Here is a 21,471-nt window from a genome sequence, read left to right on the forward strand (position 1 = left end):
ATATATATATATATATATATATATATATATATATATATATATATATATTTTGCCTTCATATCATAAAAGTTGAACAAGTTGAGAATGTTAAAACCATTGAATCTGAAAACCATTTACAGATCATATACTAAACCAGGATAATTAAACACGACGTCCATCTTGCAATTAGCACATGATCAAATGACAGTAGCTAGTTTAGTGATCGATCATGAAATTCATAGCCAATTTGTTTTGATTAGTACAATGGTAAATTTCAAACTTCATACTAAAATTTTTGGTATGTCGCAAAAATTATAAAGCAAGTGAAGTATGCAAATGATATGCAGTTTATTACAAAATTGTATTTGTAACAATGCATAAGTCATGTAGAGACTCCTAATTAATATTATTGTTCTTACCGGGTCGACTTACCCTATGAGATTTGGGCACAATGTCTCCTCCATCTGATTCCATTAATAGTTATACCGTAAAGCCGCGGCCGTTCTAGCATGCATTTGTATGCAAAGAATAAAGAAATAATCCATTAATTCAACTCTTCGATGAATAAGTAAAGTTGATCGATCATAATTTTCTCTTTAAGGAATTAACCAAGATATTTGAAGATCGATCAAATTAAGGGTAAAAAATACGGTATGTGAAAGCAAGGTTAAGACTTTTTGGCTAGTGTAGAGTTTGATTATTGTTTCAGTCCTAATGACAAATAAAATTAGATCTAATTCCAGTCAAATGTCAAATGGGATGTTGCATTGCTTCATATTTAATAAATGGTTTCATGCTATTCTTGATTAATTTACAGTTGTATTTGACCGCAGCCAATTTGAAGTTGGTAATATCAATGAGTTGGGAGCTGAAATGATAGGAGCCATGTATGAAACTACAGTATGATTGTAATGCATGTTTCTTTAATTGGTACCCATTTTTATTACACAGTTGAATTAGAGGATCGATATTGTTGGCCAAATATTTTGTTGAAAAACAAATGATGCATAGTAATAATTTGTCGGTAGAAAAACAAATGAGGTTGGCTGTGAAAGTCCAAGACAAGATCAAATAACAAATTAATACCACGTGCACCGCCGCAATATATATGGTTATTGGTCTTGCTTTCGTCTCCGCGCCGACTGTTTCGAATTTGCCTTTGAATTTACCTAGTATAGCCAGTAATGTGAAACTGCAGTGTTTAAATAATCTGGTATTGGCTGCAGCAGCTGGCTCTACTTGGTATGCTACTTTATTGGGTTGAGACTATCTTGACGAAGTTGTTTGATTTGGGTTTCTCTTTTCCTCTGTGATGAAACAGAGAGTATAGCTAGTCAAGTGTACAAATCTTTGCACGAGGTACAAATCCTCCCTTTTGGTCCTGAATAGTACGTGTTCCGTCGGATTAATTTGACTATCCGGATTGAGTAAAATGTCGTCGAAGGGTTTAACAGCTAGATTAATTTAACTCGACTCAGGTGATTAGGAGTTGATCGAGTACTGAAATCTTAAGGATTGATCGAGGAACCTTACAAAGATCGATGTAAAGTGGCGGAACCTATAATGCAAGTGTCTGGATCCTAATGGATTTTCAGCTGTCAAACAATGTGATGCAAAGTTTGTAAGGCCTCATTCTCCTTGGTCTGTGTTAGTTTAGGTTTATGGTTCTCTTGGTTTTTAATTTTCTTTTTTCCAAAAGAAATCGCTTAAATATGGTTTCTTTCAAAAATTATTTCTCGTCGAGTATGTGTTTATCCATGTGTAGATTGCTCATATTATCTCATTTTCTTGTAATCAGGTGTACATCCTTAATGTCTCTGTCACTTATTCAGCAGTTTCATTATTCAAGACTTGAGAAATCATTCCAATTTTTTTATTTAGAATAAAATTTTGTATTTTCTAATGAGATCCGGAGTTTTAGGTTTGCACATGATAAATTAAGTGACCTGAGTAATTCATACTTCTTAAGAACACAGTGTGATTTGCCTATCCTAATCCAATACTTTGATTAGATACAACAGCCCACACGGCCACACCTAAACCTATGTTGATATCATCACACTATTGGATGTCTTCTATTGTTGTCTATTTGTGCCTGACCTACTTCAGTTTTAGGGGACTAATTGGGTGGGGTTTTATACTGAATTTTAATTACAATCTGAAGAACATAAATATATGTTAACATTTTTTATCATCCCATATTATGAATCTTAAGAACATAAATATATGTAACACTTTTGATTATCCCATATTTGAGTACATCAATAATGGATTATATTCATTTTTTATGTTAGGAGACCTTTACAAGTTTTGGGTCACCACAATACCAAGTCCTTCCATTATACCATCTATAGTAACCAAATTAGCATACAAGAAAGAAAATAATGATAATCTAAACTTGGTTTGAAGAATGGAAGCAACAAAACCCTTTCCCTTATCATCGAAATAAAATTAAACCCTTTCCCTTGATTCGTAGGTCCAAATTATTATATATAAAACTCAACGATGCAGTATATGACACACACTCTTGCTCTTGCCTCATGCTTGCAGATCAAAGATCCATCTATACAATCGTCACAGATCTTCTCTAAACAAACATTAAAACCTAATGACTCAAGAGTTTCAAACTTGAAGTCGAAAGTAGGTACCCGAATCTTTGCCTCGCATGACTAGTTTATATGCTCTTTTCAAACCCCAGAGCCGTCCAAATAACAGCCCCAGCCACTCACCCACTGCCATCTATCCCCTTCCCAATCTGCACGTGTCCTTAGAACAAGTCTCCCAGCCTCTCTAACACACAATTGACCACGATGCTTTCTTCATTTCTTTCAAATCTTTGCAGACCGAAAAAAAAAAAAAAACGAAAATCTTCGAGCTAACTCATTCTACTTGTCGAAACCTACACCTCTCAAAATCCACATGTCATGCAACGCCCTGGAAATCTCTCTACGTGCCGAATTGACTCCCCCAGAAAAACCTCTGGTTTGCTGGCCACGTTTACAAGAAGATAGAAAACCCTAAAAACAAGTCGAAGAAGAATCCAGTCCCATCCACCTCCTCACCATCCTTGACCAACCCACATCATCTATTTTTGACAAATACCCTAAACAAGGAATTCCAAACCCAACTTAAAAAAAAAAAAAAAAAAAAAAAAACAATATTATTGATCGTAATCATACTCGTAACTTCGTAAAGCTTAGCTTATAGCTCCCAGAAGTTGATGAGTGAAAGAAACCCTAACCCTCACCCACAGAGAACACACAGCACACAACACGCCCTTCCAAAAACCCTAGCCACGTGGCGCCCGCTTTAAACTTTCTTTCCCTTTTAAGCCCCGCATCTTTTCGCAAAATTCCAGCCTAACTCCCCTCTCCTCTCTCCACGTGCCTCCATGTGTTCTGTTTTTATTCGCCGACGTGGGTTTTTTTCACGCGTGGAAAACGACCCCAGACGCTTTCCTCTCCTTTCCTTTCCCCCGCCCTTTTGGCGCCAAAAAAAAGGTTCTGGAAGACTCGCCGACGCCGCGACACGCGTCCGTTTTACCTGCCTAGTCACCGCGGTAAATTTCACACCCTCCGCGGTTCATGCACCGTACTCGCTATCGGATAAGGCCGGCCGCACGATAATGTCGAACTTTTAAATGGGCTCGTGGTGCCTTCCCATTGGTTACAAACCCCACTGGGCCCTACAGGCGCCAACAGCGTGACATAAGGACCGTACTTATCCTCCCTCACTGTTGTCTATATAAGTAACCGCCATATCTTGGAAATCGAAAAAAAAAAAAGAAATTAATATTCAGATATCTTAATTTCCTTTCTCTTCTCCTCTCTCATTCTTCCCTGTTTCATCTGATATTTTTCAATCTCAAGCTCCGACCCGAAGAAAATGGGCGTTCCGGAAACCGACCCGCTTTCCCAGCTGAGCTTGCCGCCGGGGTTTCGATTCTACCCTACCGACGAGGAGCTTCTGGTTCAGTATCTATGCCGGAAGGTTGCTGGGTACCAATTTAATCTTCAGATTATTGCTGAAATTGATCTCTACAAGTTCGATCCATGGGTTCTACCAAGTACGTGTTCATCCCGATTCAGATTTCGTTAAATTTTAGCTGAGCTGTTCTTGAAATTGGGTACTAATTGGTTGTTGATATGCAGGCAAAGCGATTTTTGGTGAGAAGGAATGGTATTTTTTCAGTCCAAGGGACCGGAAGTACCCGAATGGGTCGAGGCCCAATCGGGTGGCCGGGTCCGGGTACTGGAAGGCCACCGGTACTGATAAGGTTATCACCACCGAAGGTCGGAAGGTCGGAATCAAGAAAGCGCTTGTGTTCTATGTCGGCAAAGCTCCCAAGGGGACCAAAACCAATTGGATTATGCACGAGTACCGCCTCATCGAGCCTTCACGAAAAAATGGCAGCTCCAAGGTAACATAACCTTCCCGACCATTTTTGTTCCAATTTGTCATTTTTGTTCGAATTTGTTATGTTTTTGATATAATTATGAGAGTTAATTTTGTTTACATTTTGTTGTTGCAGTTGGATGAATGGGTTCTGTGCCGAATTTACAAGAAGAGCTCTAGCTCGAGCGCAATACAGAAGCCGATGATGGTGTCAAACGTCCCAAGCAAAGAACAAAGCTGTAACGGCTCGTCGTCTGAGTGCTCTTCCCAACTCGACGACGTCCTCGAATGGTTGCCTGAAATTGAGGACAGGTTCTTCACTCTGCCGCGAATCAACTCCCTCAAAACTCTACCGCAGCAACAAGAGGACACCAAGCTCAGTCTTCAGAATCTGGGTAATCTCGGGTCGGGCAACTTCGACTGGGCGAGCCTAGCCGGGCTCAACACGGTGCCGGAAGTTCCTCCCAACACCCAAGCTCAAGCACAAGCACAGATAAATTACAACAATGACGCTTATGTCCCTTCGATCCCACCTCTCTGCCACGTGGAGTCGCCGCCGGAGAGGATGAGAAGGCAAGCGGAGGAGGAGGTCCAGAGCGGACTTAGAACTCAGCGAGGCGAAAACTCAGGACTGTTCCAGCAGAACTCGAGCATGTTCACGCAAAGCATGTGTACCCCGATTGACACCTACGGATTGGGCTCCCGGTTCGGGATGACCGGGCCGGGTTTCAGCTTTGGCAGTGGAAAGTGAAAGTAGAAATCAGTTTGAAAAAAAAAAAAAAAAAAAAAAAGAGTGGGGTAAAAGTAGCGGGTAGAACGTAGAAGTGCATTCGGTAGGGGATAAGAAAGGAGTGCATTTGGGTAAATACCTGGGATTCTTTGGGTTTAACAATCTGGGTTTAGATTTACAGAAGAGGAAACTTTACCCTCTTCTTCTTTTGCTGGGTTTAGGCCAGAACTTTGGAGCACCATCAAGGAAGGATCATTGTAATGCCAGTTAAAATAGAATGTAATTTCCATCAGTCAAACTCTGCTGGTTACTTTGTCATCGGTTTAGATAAACCTTGATGTAAGACGCAAGTAGATGCTAAGATCCTGTGATCTTGTAATAGAGGCTACATAACCGAGTTCATGAATCTTCCTGGGACAGTTTTAGTCCTAATGTTATATACCACCGGTTGAGAACTTACCACTCTCTTGTTCAATTTTTTTTGTTTTTCTCTGGGGAATGAATTGTGTAATCTGGTGAATAGAATGTTCAAAGTAAATTAAAATGGTTGTTTACAATAATTGGTTACGTAAAATGAGATGACTAGTTGATTTGGGACCTGATGATGATCTGTATGATCAGAAGTTGTTACCAGCCCTATTTCTGTAATGGCTTCCAACTCGATCTCTGTTTTTCTGATTGGAGGTTTCATTTCTGGTCTGCTTTGAGGTTTTGGCTTATTGTCTGCTGGTGCAAGATTTCGAATTTTGTCATGTTATCAAACACTTCACACCAAAAAGAAAAAAACACTTCAATCATGTAACTTTGTTTATTGATTTAAGTCTAAAGTTTCGTTTCATCAAATTTTATTGAAACAAGATCTTTTATATCATATTACAACTCGAATATTATAACTAATCTATCGTGAGCTGAACTCACAATTTACCACTTGCGAGGGAGACAATGTCACTATTACTGGCATCTGAACTATATTTTAGAAGAAATGAACACATTTTCCCACTACTTTTAGTTGGTTTAAAGTTTAAACATGTCTACAACATCAGAGAAAATCTAAAAATAGTAACCTTGGACAAAGCAGGGAATTAAAAAAATAAATAAATAAATAAAGTTGAGTTTTAACTCAGCTGTGCCAAAATTCACTTCCTTTGTGCTTCAATTGTCCCTTTCATGTTGTTTTTGATAGTACTTTAGCTCCAAAGGGAGCTGAACAGAAATATCTATTTTCAAGAACTTTTGAAGAACGGTTTTGATTTTGACCTTCCCTCATTATTGAGACGGCCATCCATCCACCAAAGAGACACCTGGCAATAGAATTCGAGATTTAAGATCAATCTCACACACAAAAATTTGTGTCGTGAAACAAATATCATAGAAGCCAAAAGGCACATGGAGGCTCAAACAAAGTCATGGGCAGGGAAATAAGTCTCTCAAAGTCATCTCCTAAGAAGATTAAGACATGAGAAAAACGTTATAAAATAAAAGCAAAACTAAAAATTAAAGACCTAAAAACCTTATACATTCAGACCCTAAACACAACTTCTTCATCTCTAACTTGCAGCCGCAAAGGTAGATCGTCACATGAACTCTGACGAAAATCGCGAGAAAGGATTGGTACCTAAATTTGGTCTGCATAGATGAGGATACAGACATAGCCGCCATACATTCTCCAATCGACGATTACGAAAAAATCTCGTATAATAGAGTGATTACAATCAAATCAAAATAGATCTTAGTAAGCAAGCCTGAGATCTAAAGATGTGGTTGCGAAAGATGAGAGAATCTTCCATAGCACGACAAGCTAGAGAAGGAGAATGAGCCTTATTCACGGTTTGAAAATCTTGAGGGGCAGAGGAAGAGCAATATCTGAGAGTCAACATGAGAACAAATCTGAGAATAAGCCTTAGGGATTTAGATCTAAGAACTAGAAACGGATTGGATCGATAGGGACTGAACCCAGATGCAAAAGAAGCGAAAAAACAAAGAAAAATCACCACTTGGGGTGAGGAATCATCATAGAGGATGAGGAATCACCACCGTTAGTGAGGGAAAACAAAGTAGCAGAGAAGAGAATGTTGCTGATGAGATGGGGAACTTGGGTTTAGAGAATGTAACCGGTTACCGTTGTCTGAATTATCGAGAAATTGGTAATCGGAATCCGACGACTAGAGAGAATGAGTTACTGGGGGGTCAAAATGGCGACCGAAGATATTCCGGCAACCGGTGACCAGAATCTGGCGACGGGCAACCGGTGACTGGAGTTCGGCGAGATTTCGACAAAGACTTCTCACTCTTTCACTTTCTTCTCTATACATGTTGAAGTGGTGAGGGTAAAATTGTTTTAAAATATACAAAAATTATTTTTTTATTATGATTTTAATATAAATTTATATATTTAGACATAAGTAAGAACAATTTATATTAAAACAAGCTCATGTCTATTAAATTCATTAAAATAAGTAATAATGGGTTTAAATTAATATTAAATATACATTTTCCTTTGTGGTAAATCACATGTGCCCCTCTTTGGGGTACTCACAGTACTTTACAATCTGACACGGCACCATGTCATCCAAATAACAACCAATTTGGAAGGAGACATTTGTAATTAGTAATGGATCACATTGTGGAGATTGAAAGTACGTCAACAAAAAAGAGTAGAATGTGTCCTGGCCTCTTGGTTGTGGGTCAGAAACAATTGATATCACATATGTGTCAAGTGTTTTCTCATAAAAAAAACATGTGGTTTTGAAAAATTAAATATAACTTTAAGCATTTTAGAACCCATCTCAAAGATGCTCTTAAACAATGTACAAGTACAACAATGGATAAATTGCACGCAGACACTCTCAATGGACTCTATATAATGAGGCAGACTATGGTGTGTTAATATATCTCATGCTATAATTTTTTTAATGGGTCCGGTTTAAGAGACATTAAATTTGACATAAATTTTGACACTCATTGTTAACCATTAGATTTTAAAACAATAATTGGTCTAGATCAATCCTAAATATGATGTCAACATATTACTAATTGATGTGGCAAATGACGTGACATAACCTAGTTTAATAATAAATCAAATTAAAAGAAAAGAAGGAAAAATCACATTTTAAAATCTGGAAAACAAATCGAATTTTACAGATTAAAAGAAGAAGAACAAGATCGTACATTTGTCTTCTTTTGTTTCAGTTTAGCGTACATCAAACACAGTAGCAAAATCCTCACTCTAATTTACTTTAGCTTAATTCCTTGGTAAAATAACAAAGTCGCCACTTGCCGGATATTATCATCCATTCCATCGGATTTGAATCCTTGGCTCAAATTTTTGTGATGTTTTTGTATTTACTCGAATCGGAAATTTGGTGTTGTTAGACATATCAAATATATATGAAATTCTTCTTGTGATGATTGAACCTACAGATCAAGAATATAATGAATAGAAGAAGCCCTAGTATACTCTTTGGGAGAACATTACAACAACTCAAAATTAGTGTCTGGAAATACCAAAAAAGTTTGGAAATTAGGGGGTTTTTTTTTCTGTCGATCTTGTTCTTCGTTTTCCAGATTTTAAAGTGTGATTTTTCCTTCTTTTCTTTTAAATTGATTTGTTATTAAACTAAGTAATACCACGTCACTTGCCACATCAATTAGTAATATGTTGACATCATATTTAGGATTAATCTAGACCATTCATTGTTTTAAAATCTAATGGTTAACAATTAGTGTCAAAATTTGTGTCAAATTTAATGTCCCTTGAACCGGACCCTTTTTTAATCACTTAAAAGACTCAATTACTACTTTGTTGACACATTTTACTACTTGAGGGCTAATGTTTGTAACTAAATTTTATTGCTTACCTCTATTTTGATTCCGTTTGGGCTTAATTTCAATCATATGCACTAATCTGTATCTCTCTTTTCTGTCTTGTAAGTGGAGTTTTCCATTTAGGCGTTTGTCATTGTGTTTTTCATATTTTAGCTTATAGAGGAGTTCTATTTTCTACATTACTCGGCAAATTAACAAAATATATAAGTGCTATTTGAAAAGGAACCTAGCTAGCTATGACAAAAGCGAAAATGGGGAAGCTTATAAAAGAGCATCTCCAACAGCTTCCCTAAAAATTCTCTAAAATGGGAAAACAAAAGACAAAATCTCTAAAAAAATTATGCTCCAATTCCAACAGCTTCTCCATTTTGGAGATTTTGGCATTTATTACAACAATAAAATATGCTATATCATTATTGATTATAACAAAAATAATTATATATCTTATTGTAACAATAAAATACAAAATATAATATTATATATTTGTAAACTTCTTCGTTGGAACACGTGAATAATTTAATTTTGAGGAAGGAATGGTTTGCTGCAAATTTGGGGAAGAAATGCTTCTCTTTCTTCTCCATCCTTATTTTGGGAAATGAGATGATAGGGAAACTGTTGGAGCATAAAATAACCCAATTTTCCTTAAATTTGAGAAAGTCAAGAAAATGACGAAGCTGTTGAAGATGTTTATCTTACCACAAGCATTTGATTCTCTCTAGCTCATTCCATAAATGAATCAAACTTTTGCTTTGATAGACGAAGTGTGGAACTTTGAGAGTCAATCAATCACCTAAATGAGGTACCCAAGTTCTGGATAGGGACATTAAAGTGATAGCTTAGGACTAAAAATGTAAATAACTATAAAAAAATTTGAACTTATCAAATTAACTAAACCTTTAGTTTAGTTTGATGTCTCGTAATATCTAATAATAGTTTAAATAAAAAATGAGTACATCATCACTAAAAAATAAACAAGTAAAATTAAGCAAAAGAGAGACGAAACACGAAAGTGTATCACACAAACTTTTACTCTCTTTTTGACTAATTTTTCTAAGATATGTATTAGAGAGAGCATATTAATCTCGGTCGAACTTTGGAAGCATTGAACATTTTTCCAAGAGTTAGAAACTTAGAATGGAATCCATTCCCATCAGATGGCAATCATGAACTACTCTTTCCCAAAAGGTGTCGACCTCTTGTAGATATGCATTGGCTGATCATACTTTGCTTGCACGTGTGCTCAATATGACATTCCGACTATCCCATTTTCCCTCTCTTTTTTTCCTCTTTCAAAGAAAAGGCTTCAGATTCAAAGCTCCAAAACACTTCTAATCGTGCAAGTTTTCATAACCAGCTGGAACTTCTCCTTTACTGGTGCCGTGTTTGTTTGCATGCAAAAGCGACTTGGGTTTTGTTTGCTCACCAATAAAACAAAATATCTTTTGGAAATGCTAGTAGCTCTCAATAGCTCTCATCAGGGTGCTGCGTAATGAGTGATCGACGTCTCTTCTTTTTTTTCTTTTTTTCTTTTTTTTGAGGGAAATTAGTGATCGAAGTCTAAGAAGATTTGATGATGGGAGTCCGATTAATCCCGAGTCTTATTTAACTCCTAAGAAACTGGTTCAAGCTTGAAAGTGCCATTATTTGGGCTTGGAGGATGCTTGGGCCGAAAGTGAGAAGTGGCAGAAACAAGTAATACTCTGGGCTTATATATTATTTCTTGGGACCAAAGAAATGATCACGTCCAGAGAGGCCACTGTTCTAGTTGAGCACCAAAGTGTATAACTAGGACCCAAAACAACGTGTTAAAAAAAAAAAAATTATATTGGGAGAAAGAAAAGAAGAAGTTGAAGAAGAGAAAAATACAATCAATTATAAGTGTGGAACTGTGAGAAGTTGAAATATCTTGCGATTCTTGGCTTGATAGTGGTGGATGATGGTACGGTGGACTCTTGATCCCTACCCTTGTTTTATGGCTTATGCAAGCTTGTTGGAGTACATAGTGTCCTTTACTTTGTTTTTGGTTGCTCTTTTTTAGTTTAGTGTTTGGTTATATTAGGCATATGTTTGATTCAGTTATATATTCTCTGTTATAGTACTTGTGATATGTATATATGAGCCCGATATCAAAAAACTGTTCATTTTGATATCTGCATCAGCAGTCCTTCTCTGTTAAGGATGTTCTTATTTATTCTTATGATGCGGATTTCTACTTTAGACTCGTTTTTTAATCGAATTTTCACATCTCCACCATCTAGTCTTTAGGTATCAATGTATAAATCATTTATACAAATTTTTAGATTACTTGATAATCATTAAGGCACTCAAAACTGTGTTTTTCTGCTATAAACATAAACGGTTCAAATTTGACAGAATTCAGTTCGTCTATTGGTTTAATCGAATTTGAATGTGTTAATGATAACCAAATTGGCTAAAATTTTACAGAGATGATCTATACGTTAATACCTAAATACTAGACGGTGGAGATGTGAATATTTGAACGAAAAATGAGTCTAAAATAGAAATCCGTACAATAAGAATAAATAAGGATCTCCTTAGCCAAGAAAGCATGTCTGCATCAGATATATAAACCACGTACATCTTCACTATTTGAAATAGCTATATATATATATATATGCATTGAAATTGTGATGATACGATGAGCCTAAAGTTTTGTTAAATGGAGCTTATCAACCTTAGTTGACATTGACATAATTCACAAATTGTACTTGAGGTTAACAAGTACTCAAGTGTACTTCAATAACTATTTTGTATATATGTACACCCGAGCTTTACAAAAACTGAAAAAACAGAGTACACAATTAATGTGCAACGAGAGATGACCCAATTTTTACAGTTCGACTCAAGTTTGAAATTCTTAGATTTAGGTTTAAACTTAGACTAAAAAAAATCTTATGTAAGTCGTAGAATATTTATTGCCCACATTCAGTTATCGTTTCATTCGACGAAGCTGCATGTTGCGATTAGCGGTCTGGAACAATCCTTCTCTCACTCCAAATTGGAAAATCTCTCCAATGCTCAAAAAAGTATGCATTAATTTGTAAACCTTCTTTCATGGGATCTCTAGCCTCGAGAAGCAAACCGTGTTGAAGATGCAGCGGCGAAGCTTACCAACGTGAGGTTGTACATACGTACTTCCATGAATGGCCAATAGGCCTCCAACCTCCTTACTCTCAGTCTTGAGAAACAATGGTCTACCTGGTCCTCCCTAACATGGTTGCTGAGGACATCGATCAGTATTTCTTTACTAGTTATTGTCTTCCTAGCTTGTTATTAATTTGTATTTGCTTTCCCAGTTTGTATCTTTTTCTCGCCCTAGTGGCTTTGAAGAATTCCAGCTTCCAGACTAAAAAAAAAAAACTGCACGGAGATTCTGTGAGGATTAATACCGGAGTTTCTGTGAGCCACAAGCAATTGGGAAGTATCACATTCATGTATTGATCTTTGAGAGAGAGGGAATTGGAATCGATCTTTGTCGACAAAATTTTATGTATAGTCAGCTTGAAAGGTCCATTGCTGGTGTTTAACATGGTGATCCTTTTCGTCTATCTGCACCATCTTGGCCTGAAGAAAAATGGTCTATTGTCTTTGTTCTGGTTTGAAAATTTGGCAAACTGATTTGTGCTTCTCAACAAAGAAGTTCCCAAATGTGGCTTTACAACAAAATTAGCGAAAGCAACCTCGACCAGTCTCATTACTTCTTTAAGCCTAAACAAGATCTATCCCCTTCCACCAACTTGATTCGCTATCTTAAGCTATAGTCCTCAGACAGATCCATCACCAGCCACACACACATACATCTTTTATCTTTATAATGGTTAATTACACTCTTGCACCTACATAATTATTTGAAATTTAATTTTACTTTGAACCATTGACTAATTTTGTGTATCAAGCACACAGAATTGAAGGAAGCAGGAAAAAATAAAAAATAAAAAATAAAAGGCAGCAAGCTTCATACCCAGCATGCAATACAAGGATAATGGCCACCACGAAGAACAAAGCAGTCCATGGCAGCCCATTCTAAACAACTACGTACGAGCAAAGTGAAAAACTGAGAATTAAAAGAGCAACCCAAGGTTCATTTCTTGATAATAACACTGCAAATATTATGAAAACACCAGAAGTCCAAGGATATAAACTTTAAGTCTCTAACAGAAGATATCAGAAGTTCAGAACCAAATTTGGCGAGGACATATTAATAGCGGAACAGAGCAAATTCGAATAGTATAATTGAGCAAATAACTATACCCATCAGCAAATTCGAATAGTATAATTGTTAATGTATAAGAGTGTGAGCAATGGCTGACCTAAGATTTTAGGTTAGGGTGGGTTGAAATTTTTTTTCTTAAAATTCTTTAATTTTTTTTTTCTTCTATATTTTACATATCATATCTTAGATTTAAAACATATCAAATAATCACGTAATTAACTGATCATTAAGAACTCAATATTATAACATTTTATAGAAATTTGATAACAAAAGTTAAAACAAAAAACATACCTACTCAAATTAAATCATATACGCTCTTGAATAGAAGCAAAATCTAATAACTAAGCACACAAGCATTGCTCTAACAATACAGTAAACGAGTGTATAATCCTAAAACTTAACTGGACGGAAAAACACAATATAATACTATGAATCAAACCTCGGTACTATTACAACTACACACACACACACATCATTAGCATTAGTCATCTATAATAAAGTAAGCAAGCAATTGAGATTAGAATTAGAATTTCAATAGAAATACAGTACGATGGGATGATGGCATATTGAAATTATCAAATCAATTGAGATTTGAGATGATGGGATATTGAGACTAAATTTGATCAAGGTATTAATCAATTGAGATTTGAAACTAGGTCATGACACGTATAAGACTCCAAGAGGATAATCAACATAGCTAAGAATCATACCTGAAGATTAAAGAGAGAAAGCTTGACACTTGGTTAGCTGCTTTAGCAGAAGAGAATGGAGACGTATACAATAACAAAGAAAAAGAAATAAAGAGAAGAAAGTTGACCTAAAATATACTAAAGGAGCAACTGCTTTTAATAAAATAAACAATATACATGTAATTAGAAGAAGAAAAAAGTCATATAGACTAAGTTCAATTACAAATAGACTAAGTATAGAATTTTGGGGTGGGCTGGTTTTCATAATTTAAATTTTTTAAAGGTAAAATATTGTACAGTCCTTGTGGTTTAAAGTCGACATCTGTTTAGTCTTTATGGTTTTATTTTAATCTGAATAGTCCTTAAAGTCACGATTTTTCATCTAAATAGTCCTTATGGTTTTATCTTAATCTGAATAGTCTTTAAAGTCATGATTTTTCATCCAAATAGTCCTTATGACCTTTACTGAGAAAATTGTCTGAAGAACTATTTGGATGAAAAATTATGACTTTAAAGACTATTTAGATTAAAATAAAATCATAAGGACTATTTGGATGTAAAATTGTGACTTTAAGGACTATTCAGATTAAAATAAAATCACAACGACTAAACAGATGTCGACTTCAAACCACAAGGACTAAACAAATTTCAATTCTTTTTTTAACTTTAATTATTTAACAAAACAATGTTTTCTCAAAATCTGGAGTAGGCTGTAGCACGCTGTAGCCCGTGTGTAGGTACGCCTTTGAGTGTGAGATTGATATATCAAGAATACATGGAATTGAGGAGTTTAGCTGTCACAAGAATTTAGAGTCGTCTCTAGAGTACTGAAATTAAGACAAATCTATCACAAATCATAAATTACAAAAGAGGCAAACTTAATTACCAGTCTCTAACACAAGCTGTGATATGTCATAATAAGATTCTATCAGCTCCATATGCTGATGAATGGGTACACAAAATCTATTGGAGCCATAAAGAAGAGAATAACATAATCAAACCAATTAAGTAAATTTTTTTTTTGATCAGGTAAACAACTCAAATATTACAATTTCGTGAGTCAAACTCACACTTGGTAAAAAGAGATTATATATGTCGCTACACCAAAAATGGTACTGGGCAAGTAAAACCTGTTTTAGCTGGCCCACAACATTATATATAAAAAGACCGGTTGAGATGGACTATATATCTTTTGTTAATTAACTATAATCAAAATAACAATTCAAGTACGTATGAATTATGTCCGTAGATTATGCTGAAGAGGATCAATATAGTATGACTACAAATACAGTAGTATTATCATACACTGCTCTAAATCCTAACCCTTATATATATATATATATATAGGATTAAAGAGGACCTTCTTACTTTAAGAATTTGAGGATTTCTACTATTTTACATTAGTAGATTAGTAGATGTCTTCATTTAATGATCTTAACCGTTGATCATCTAGATTCATATGCAAGAAACATGTCTACAAAATTTCAACTAATTCCATAATCATTTGGTCATTCAAATTGACGTAAACAATTGTAGACCATTAGATAAAATTAAAACAAATATTGTGCTAATCAAATGGTTAAATGTTTTCATTTTGGTTAATTTTTTGTACGATTCATATGTGGGTAGGTAATTAGGGAATGAGTGGCTTTGATTGTCAAAATACATGTTAAAACTAAAAGCATCATCACTTTAAGAGTTTAAGGAGGTCCTTTCTAGATTCGGACTCTCGGCCGGACTATATATATATGTAATTTGAAAGGACATTATGTTCATGATAACTCGAGTGTTTCCACATACATGCATATAAGTTCATAAATTATATGATGCATGGTTAGTGCAAATCAATAAAATTCCACTATCTAACTTGCTTCCTCATATGATCGACTACGTGCGAGTGTAACAAGCAGTTGACCAAGATGAAGTGCACGTCACAAATCATCCAAATTAACCAAACCACCACATGGTTAAAATGCCATCGATCTATTTATACAATGAAACCTATCTAGCTTTTAGGAAGATTTTCTGAAAGGTTGCTCGATGAGAAGTTGGCTATTACAAGTCATGATTTAGTTTAGACCAGATAAAAGCGAACGAGTGATGTATGCAATGCGCAAAAGATCGAGTTTCTTGTTATCAAAGAAAGCTAGCTAGTCTCCTCAAAAAAAAAAAAAACAACAACAACAACATAAATCATGGACATGGTTTCGTATATGACCAACTTGCTAATGCAAACCCACAGTGATCGAGCTATGAGCTATACACCTAGCTCATTTTACTTTCAGTGATAAAGATGGATTTCAAATATATGCTGGCAAATGGGATTAAGATCAAAATTATTGGCTTTTGTTTTTGCACGTTGTTTGGAGCTTGTACACATGCTGTTTGCAACATATAGGGTGCTCTACCCAACTTATAAGATTGCGTGTGACATGAACGAAAATGAGGCTAACAGACAGCCCAGCCAGTTTGCCATCCACATGTGAGAGGGTCACGCAAATATGACTTTGCCCAAGTTTGTTAGAGGGAAAAAGGAAGAAACTTAGACCGGCGCTTCAAGCCAACTATCCGCTCTAGTAGCACGTAACGCATTTTTAAACTCTAGCTACATGCGGTGTTTTAAAATAAGGCCGTCCAACTAGGCGTTTCAATCCTTCCTTCCGCCTTTCCGCCTTAAGAAGTAAGAACGCCTAGCGAGAAAATCTTGAATTTAACATTATGCATAGCTAACCGTACATGCATGGTTAGTATGTTCTGGCAAACTGTACACCGCCATAGGAGGACAAGTGTCCATCTTGAGGGTCAATTAAGTATTATTTTGGATCTCATCAGGATCTTAGGTGCATCAGTGCATGTTATGTTTGTGTTGCTCTTCAAAACAAATAATTCTTATATATTTGTCCTTCTTTTCTTTTTCTTTTTTACGTGGTGTTAGTAATGGTGTATGAAATTGCAGTTTGGTCAAGACGTAGAGCCATAGAAAGGTTGCGTTCGATCAATACCAATTCCCAACTGGCCAACCCCTGGCCGGTTGCCCTATTCTCTGTTTGATATTGTGATCATGTCTTTGAGCATGCATGAGGAAATTTGGGAGGCTCCGGCATGCTATTCAGATTGTGAGGATCATGTCCATAAACTGGCCGCCTGTTCAATAATTATCTATATTCTATGATTTTGATACCGTATACGGTTCAGTAGTAGTCGGATGCATCTGCAACTCTGCATCCCTATATATTCGATCTGGGTGTGATGAGTCAGTACTAGAACACTGATTTGCAACATCCAGCACTAATTTCTCCAAAAAAAATATCCCGCGCTAATCAAGGAGTGGACTCTGTTTCTTCTTTTTCTTGTTCCATCTTTCGGAAGGAAACCCTAGCAATGACTCGAGGAAGGTGAAAGTAATCATATTTTTGGGGGAATCTTTGACGTCTAATTCTGACTGAGATGAAAGGGACTTACCCTTTCTACCAGTGGAGGGCAGTCAATTGTATTATTGTCCAAAATGTCGACTTTTATTTTCTCGTGGTGAAAAGAAATGGTGTGAGCATTATAATCTATACTCTTCCATATCAGGGACCCACTTAGATATCCAGAGTCCAGTTATTTCACATCAATGGCGAATCAAGTAGTTGTGTGATTATGATCATTGATCACAGCTAGGGTTACTCGATCTGTGGATGAAGTTTGTGAAACTTTCCGACGTGTGTCTAGCGTCTACACTATACCTGTATGAGCAAGTTCTTAAGTGAGTGGAGGAGGTGCGAGTGAGAACTCGGGAAGATGCTTTTTAAATTAGGATTAAGATTGATAATGATATTAATAGAAAATGGATAGCAAGAGGTGACTGGTTGAATTGATTTGGTTGTTGATGGAACCAGCACTTGGGACACCCCAGCATTGTCAGCCATCACGATTATGGACCATCTCTGGGTTGGTGGTCAAAGACACGATCGACTATTAGGGCGTCGTAAAGCCCTATCGGTCTATCGTTGGCTCAACCAATTAAGCAGCCAATCTATTTTCTACAGCTCTAGCTAGCTCGATCTTACTGGTTATGGTTAGATGTGCAGGTCAGAACTCAGAAGAGGTTAAGACGTTCGAACACTGCATCGGACTCGAGCAAACTCGATCCATTTACAGAGAGGTACATGGAAAGAGTCGACGTTTAGAAGAGGCAACTCGATCGGAAAGCAAACTTAACAGGAGAATGATCGACTAGAAATGGAGGCCGGGCTAGGAATGGCAATGATCGACTTCTTTTCTTCCTCCTTCTCTTTCTCTTTAACAGGAGTATCCATTGGCATCTCTTAGTTGTCATCAGTAACTAAAAGCTTATTAATTAGCACTAAACCAACTGTGTAACAATTAACAATATGTTACGTACACCTATGTATGGCACTACTAAATTTGTATTTTTTGAACATGACACAAATTTCCTGTTTAAAAAAAAAAGAACATGACACAAATTATGGTCATATAAAAGAGATTCTCAGCTATGTCCTGCACTGATATCTGACATTCAACACCACCTGAGCCCATGATAGCACACACAGAGCTTGAATTGTCATGTCCTAGAGTGCACATCACAGCGTGACCCCAGTCTCTACTAAATAATGTTCTTATTCGTGTAATTAGCACGTGGGTCGCATTCTACTACTTAATAAATCTCATCTAAACTCTATGAAGATTGCAAAATATTATATATGGATGACCGATTAAAATTCCATTTGCGTAGCAATCCATGTCCTATTTTATTGTATTCGATATCATTTCGATCAGGACCCATTCGTGTCCAAATCACATAGGTACCGTCGTACCGACCCATCATCTCTATTTCTCGTGATTTATGCATCTCACATATATTTCACTCTCCGTTCGTTTGTGTACTTTGATGCATTCATGTCTTTAACCTATCTCATCCATACTATACATACGCACAAACAAATCTCAACTATGGTATCCGCACTTTGATTTTTAACAAAAATAACGCAAACAAACAAAACCCTTAATAAATTTTAAAACTCGGTCGAATAATGATCTGAATCCAGATCCGATTTAGGTTGGTGTTGTTTGAATCTGAATCCAATCCGCATTAACCGATTCAATTTACAAAACTTTTTAAACCGATGCGATATGTTACAGAACCGCATTTTCGGCGTGAAATGCCCACCACCTCTGAATACATATACAACTACTCAAGTAGTGTTAAAGAGCAATTAAGCTCCCAATGAATAATCTCCTCCCCAATGGTTTCTTGGCAAAGTGGGGTCCTTTCGACATTTCCGCAACAAAAGCGTGATACCTACAAGCGTAGAGCTCCTTCCCCACACCCACAGTTATCCGTCTGCATCTTTTTGTTTCCTAGTGTGCCCCTGTGGCCCCCGCCACCCTCTGCCCCACGTGTCGGACGTGTGCGGATAACACGTGTCACGACCTAAACGGCCCGAGCCCCCCAGTTGACGTCGTCATGAGGTACCCATCGCCTCCATCTCCGGTGGTGCCCTAACGTTGAGGTCGCTTTCACGCCATGCATAAAACCAAGACCTTGATGGCTAACCCCGTAATTACACAGAACCAGATGACTAATCAGCCCCTAAACCCCGATGCGTGTCGGCTACTGATTGGTCGCTCTCACTTAATCTGCATGCACGCACTTGCATGGGAATAATCTCTCGAGGGTGCCGTACTCAATAAGAAGGGCGCTGCCAGCTCCATACGAATAACCTCATCATTTTCGTTTTTCCGAGCTCTCTATATTTTTGGGGCGTGGGTGGTATGTAATATGTTCTTGGCTTCAAAAACCTCATCAGATGGAGAGCACCGACTCGTCTTCCGGCTCGCAGCCGCCGCCGCAGCCAAACCTACCGCCGGGATTCCGCTTCCACCCCACCGATGAGGAGCTAGTCGTTCATTACCTCAAGAAAAAGGCCTCCTCGGCTCCCCTCCCAGTTGCCATCATCGCCGAAGTCGACCTCTACAAATTCGATCCATGGCAGCTCCCAGGTAAGTACTATACTATACCAGATAATTACTAAACTACTAGTTAATGAGCGCATATATTCTCTGAGTTGATTGAATCGAATAGGGTAAGACTATTGGTTCTCTTTCTTTAAATTAAGAGACCTTTCTACCTCCTTTCTCTCTCTATAATAGATAGAAACTGATATGGAGGTACGTATGATTTGACAGAAAAGGCGACGTTCGGAGAGCAAGAGTGGTATTTTTTCAGTCCTAGAGACCGGAAGTACCCGAACGGAGCACGGCCTAATAGAGCAGCGACTTCAGGATATTGGAAGGCGACCGGAACTGACAAGCCGGTTTTGAGTACTACTGATGAGGGAGGTGGGGGTACTCGGAAAGTTGGGGTGAAAAAAGCACTTGTTTTCTACAGAGGAAAGCCCCCAAAAGGAATCAAAACCAATTGGATCATGCATGAGTATAGGATTGCTGATAACAACACAAGTAACAAGCCACCCCCTGGGTGTCATGACTTGGGTAACAAGAAGAACTCCTTAAGGGTAATTATCCTAATTAATTTTCTCATATTTGATCTGAGCTCTGAGCTATTGTTTTATTTTGAATCGTTTTGTTAGTTTGTAAACTTATAATTGATTTGTTATGGTGGTTATTAATTTGTAGCTTGATGATTGGGTGCTTTGTCGAATTTACAAGAAGAACAACACGCATAGGCCGATGGATCTGGAGGACTCCATGGACGGCACGATGGGATCGTCGTTTCCCCTGTCGAAGCTGCACCACCTTCCCCCGAAATCGACGACATCAACCTACGGCCAATTCATGGACAACGACCATAATTTCTACGACGGGATGGTAAGCAGCGAAGGGATCAATACTAGTGCTTCTTTTCTTCCAAACTCGGCTTTGGCCAACAGCTCTCTCCCTCTAAAACGGGAACTCCCGAATCTGTACTGGAATCATGATCCGGAGGACGAAGCAGGGCCTTCAAGGAGACTACACATGGACAGCAGTGATCAGAGCACTGGAAATGGTTCTATTGCCATTCTGCTTTCTCAGCTCCCTCAGACACCTCCTCCATTGCACCAGCAGCCAATGCTGGGGACGTCACAGCTCGGTGGCGACGCTCTGTTTCGTAGTACACAGTATCAACTTCCGGGGAATTGGTATTCTTAGTCCAATTTCGTATTAGCGGCTTGGCACATATATTCCATATGATGATGTTAATTGTAAGCACACTCTTGTTGCTCAACATATAGTTGTATAGATTGGGAGTAGTATTGGGGATTTGAGATTTTGATTGCTGCAGTTGAGTTTTGGGCTCATCAAATTCAATCGAGGTGTTAAAATTTCAGGAGAGGCCATAGCAATATATTTGTATACATAATTTTGCAGTTTTTTTTTAATATTCAATCATGTAGAAATCATGAGAAAAAAAAAAAGATTGTAGAGAAAATAAAACATATTTATATTATATTTGCTGTATATTTGTAGCGCTAGCTCTACTCTCTTTGTATATTGCAGTTATATATTCAAATCATCATAGAAAAATTACTTATTGTGCTGGGTTTTCCATTTTCTATTGCAAGCTTGAAACCCTTGAAATGTATATTGCTGACTGCTCCATGGTTTTACGTTAT

General features: G+C 37.2%; 2 protein-coding genes across 2 annotated transcripts; both read left to right on the forward strand.

Moving 5' to 3' along the window:
• Window positions 1-3,750: 3,750 nt before the first annotated feature.
• On the forward strand, window positions 3,751-5,560 carry LOC101306403 (NAC domain-containing protein 72-like). The gene is made up of 3 exons (XM_004291619.1): window positions 3,751-4,045; window positions 4,131-4,399; window positions 4,511-5,560. The coding sequence occupies exons 1-3, from the start codon at window positions 3,865-3,867 to the stop codon at window positions 5,123-5,125; spliced, it is 1,065 nt and encodes a 354-aa protein (XP_004291667.1). The 5' UTR covers window positions 3,751-3,864; the 3' UTR covers window positions 5,126-5,560.
• Window positions 5,561-19,582: 14,022 nt separating this feature from the next.
• LOC101306695 (NAC transcription factor ONAC010-like) lies at window positions 19,583-21,410 on the forward strand. The gene is made up of 3 exons (XM_004291620.1): window positions 19,583-19,858; window positions 20,045-20,373; window positions 20,495-21,410. The coding sequence occupies exons 1-3, from the start codon at window positions 19,666-19,668 to the stop codon at window positions 21,005-21,007; spliced, it is 1,035 nt and encodes a 344-aa protein (XP_004291668.1). The 5' UTR covers window positions 19,583-19,665; the 3' UTR covers window positions 21,008-21,410.
• The last annotated feature ends 61 nt before the right edge of the window (window positions 21,411-21,471 follow it).

Source organism: Fragaria vesca, linkage group LG2 (genome assembly GCF_000184155.1).
Source record: "Fragaria vesca subsp. vesca linkage group LG2, FraVesHawaii_1.0, whole genome shotgun sequence".
NCBI classification, from domain to species: Eukaryota; Viridiplantae; Streptophyta; class Magnoliopsida; order Rosales; family Rosaceae; genus Fragaria; species Fragaria vesca.

Bases quoted from the DNA above. Each gene is read 5' to 3' on its own strand.
- LOC101306403 (XM_004291619.1), top strand. From the start codon at position 3,865: ATGGGCGTTCCGGAAACCGACCCGCTTTCCCAGCTGAGCTTGCCGCCG. The intron at 4,046-4,130 runs GTACGTGTTCAT...GTTGATATGCAG, and splicing joins CGATCCATGGGTTCTACCAA to GCAAAGCGATTTTTGGTGAG. The intron at 4,400-4,510 runs GTAACATAACCT...TTGTTGTTGCAG, and splicing joins GAAAAAATGGCAGCTCCAAG to TTGGATGAATGGGTTCTGTG.
- LOC101306695 (XM_004291620.1), top strand. From the start codon at position 19,666: ATGGAGAGCACCGACTCGTCTTCCGGCTCGCAGCCGCCGCCGCAGCCA. The intron at 19,859-20,044 runs GTAAGTACTATA...ATGATTTGACAG, and splicing joins CGATCCATGGCAGCTCCCAG to AAAAGGCGACGTTCGGAGAG. The intron at 20,374-20,494 runs GTAATTATCCTA...ATTAATTTGTAG, and splicing joins ACAAGAAGAACTCCTTAAGG to CTTGATGATTGGGTGCTTTG.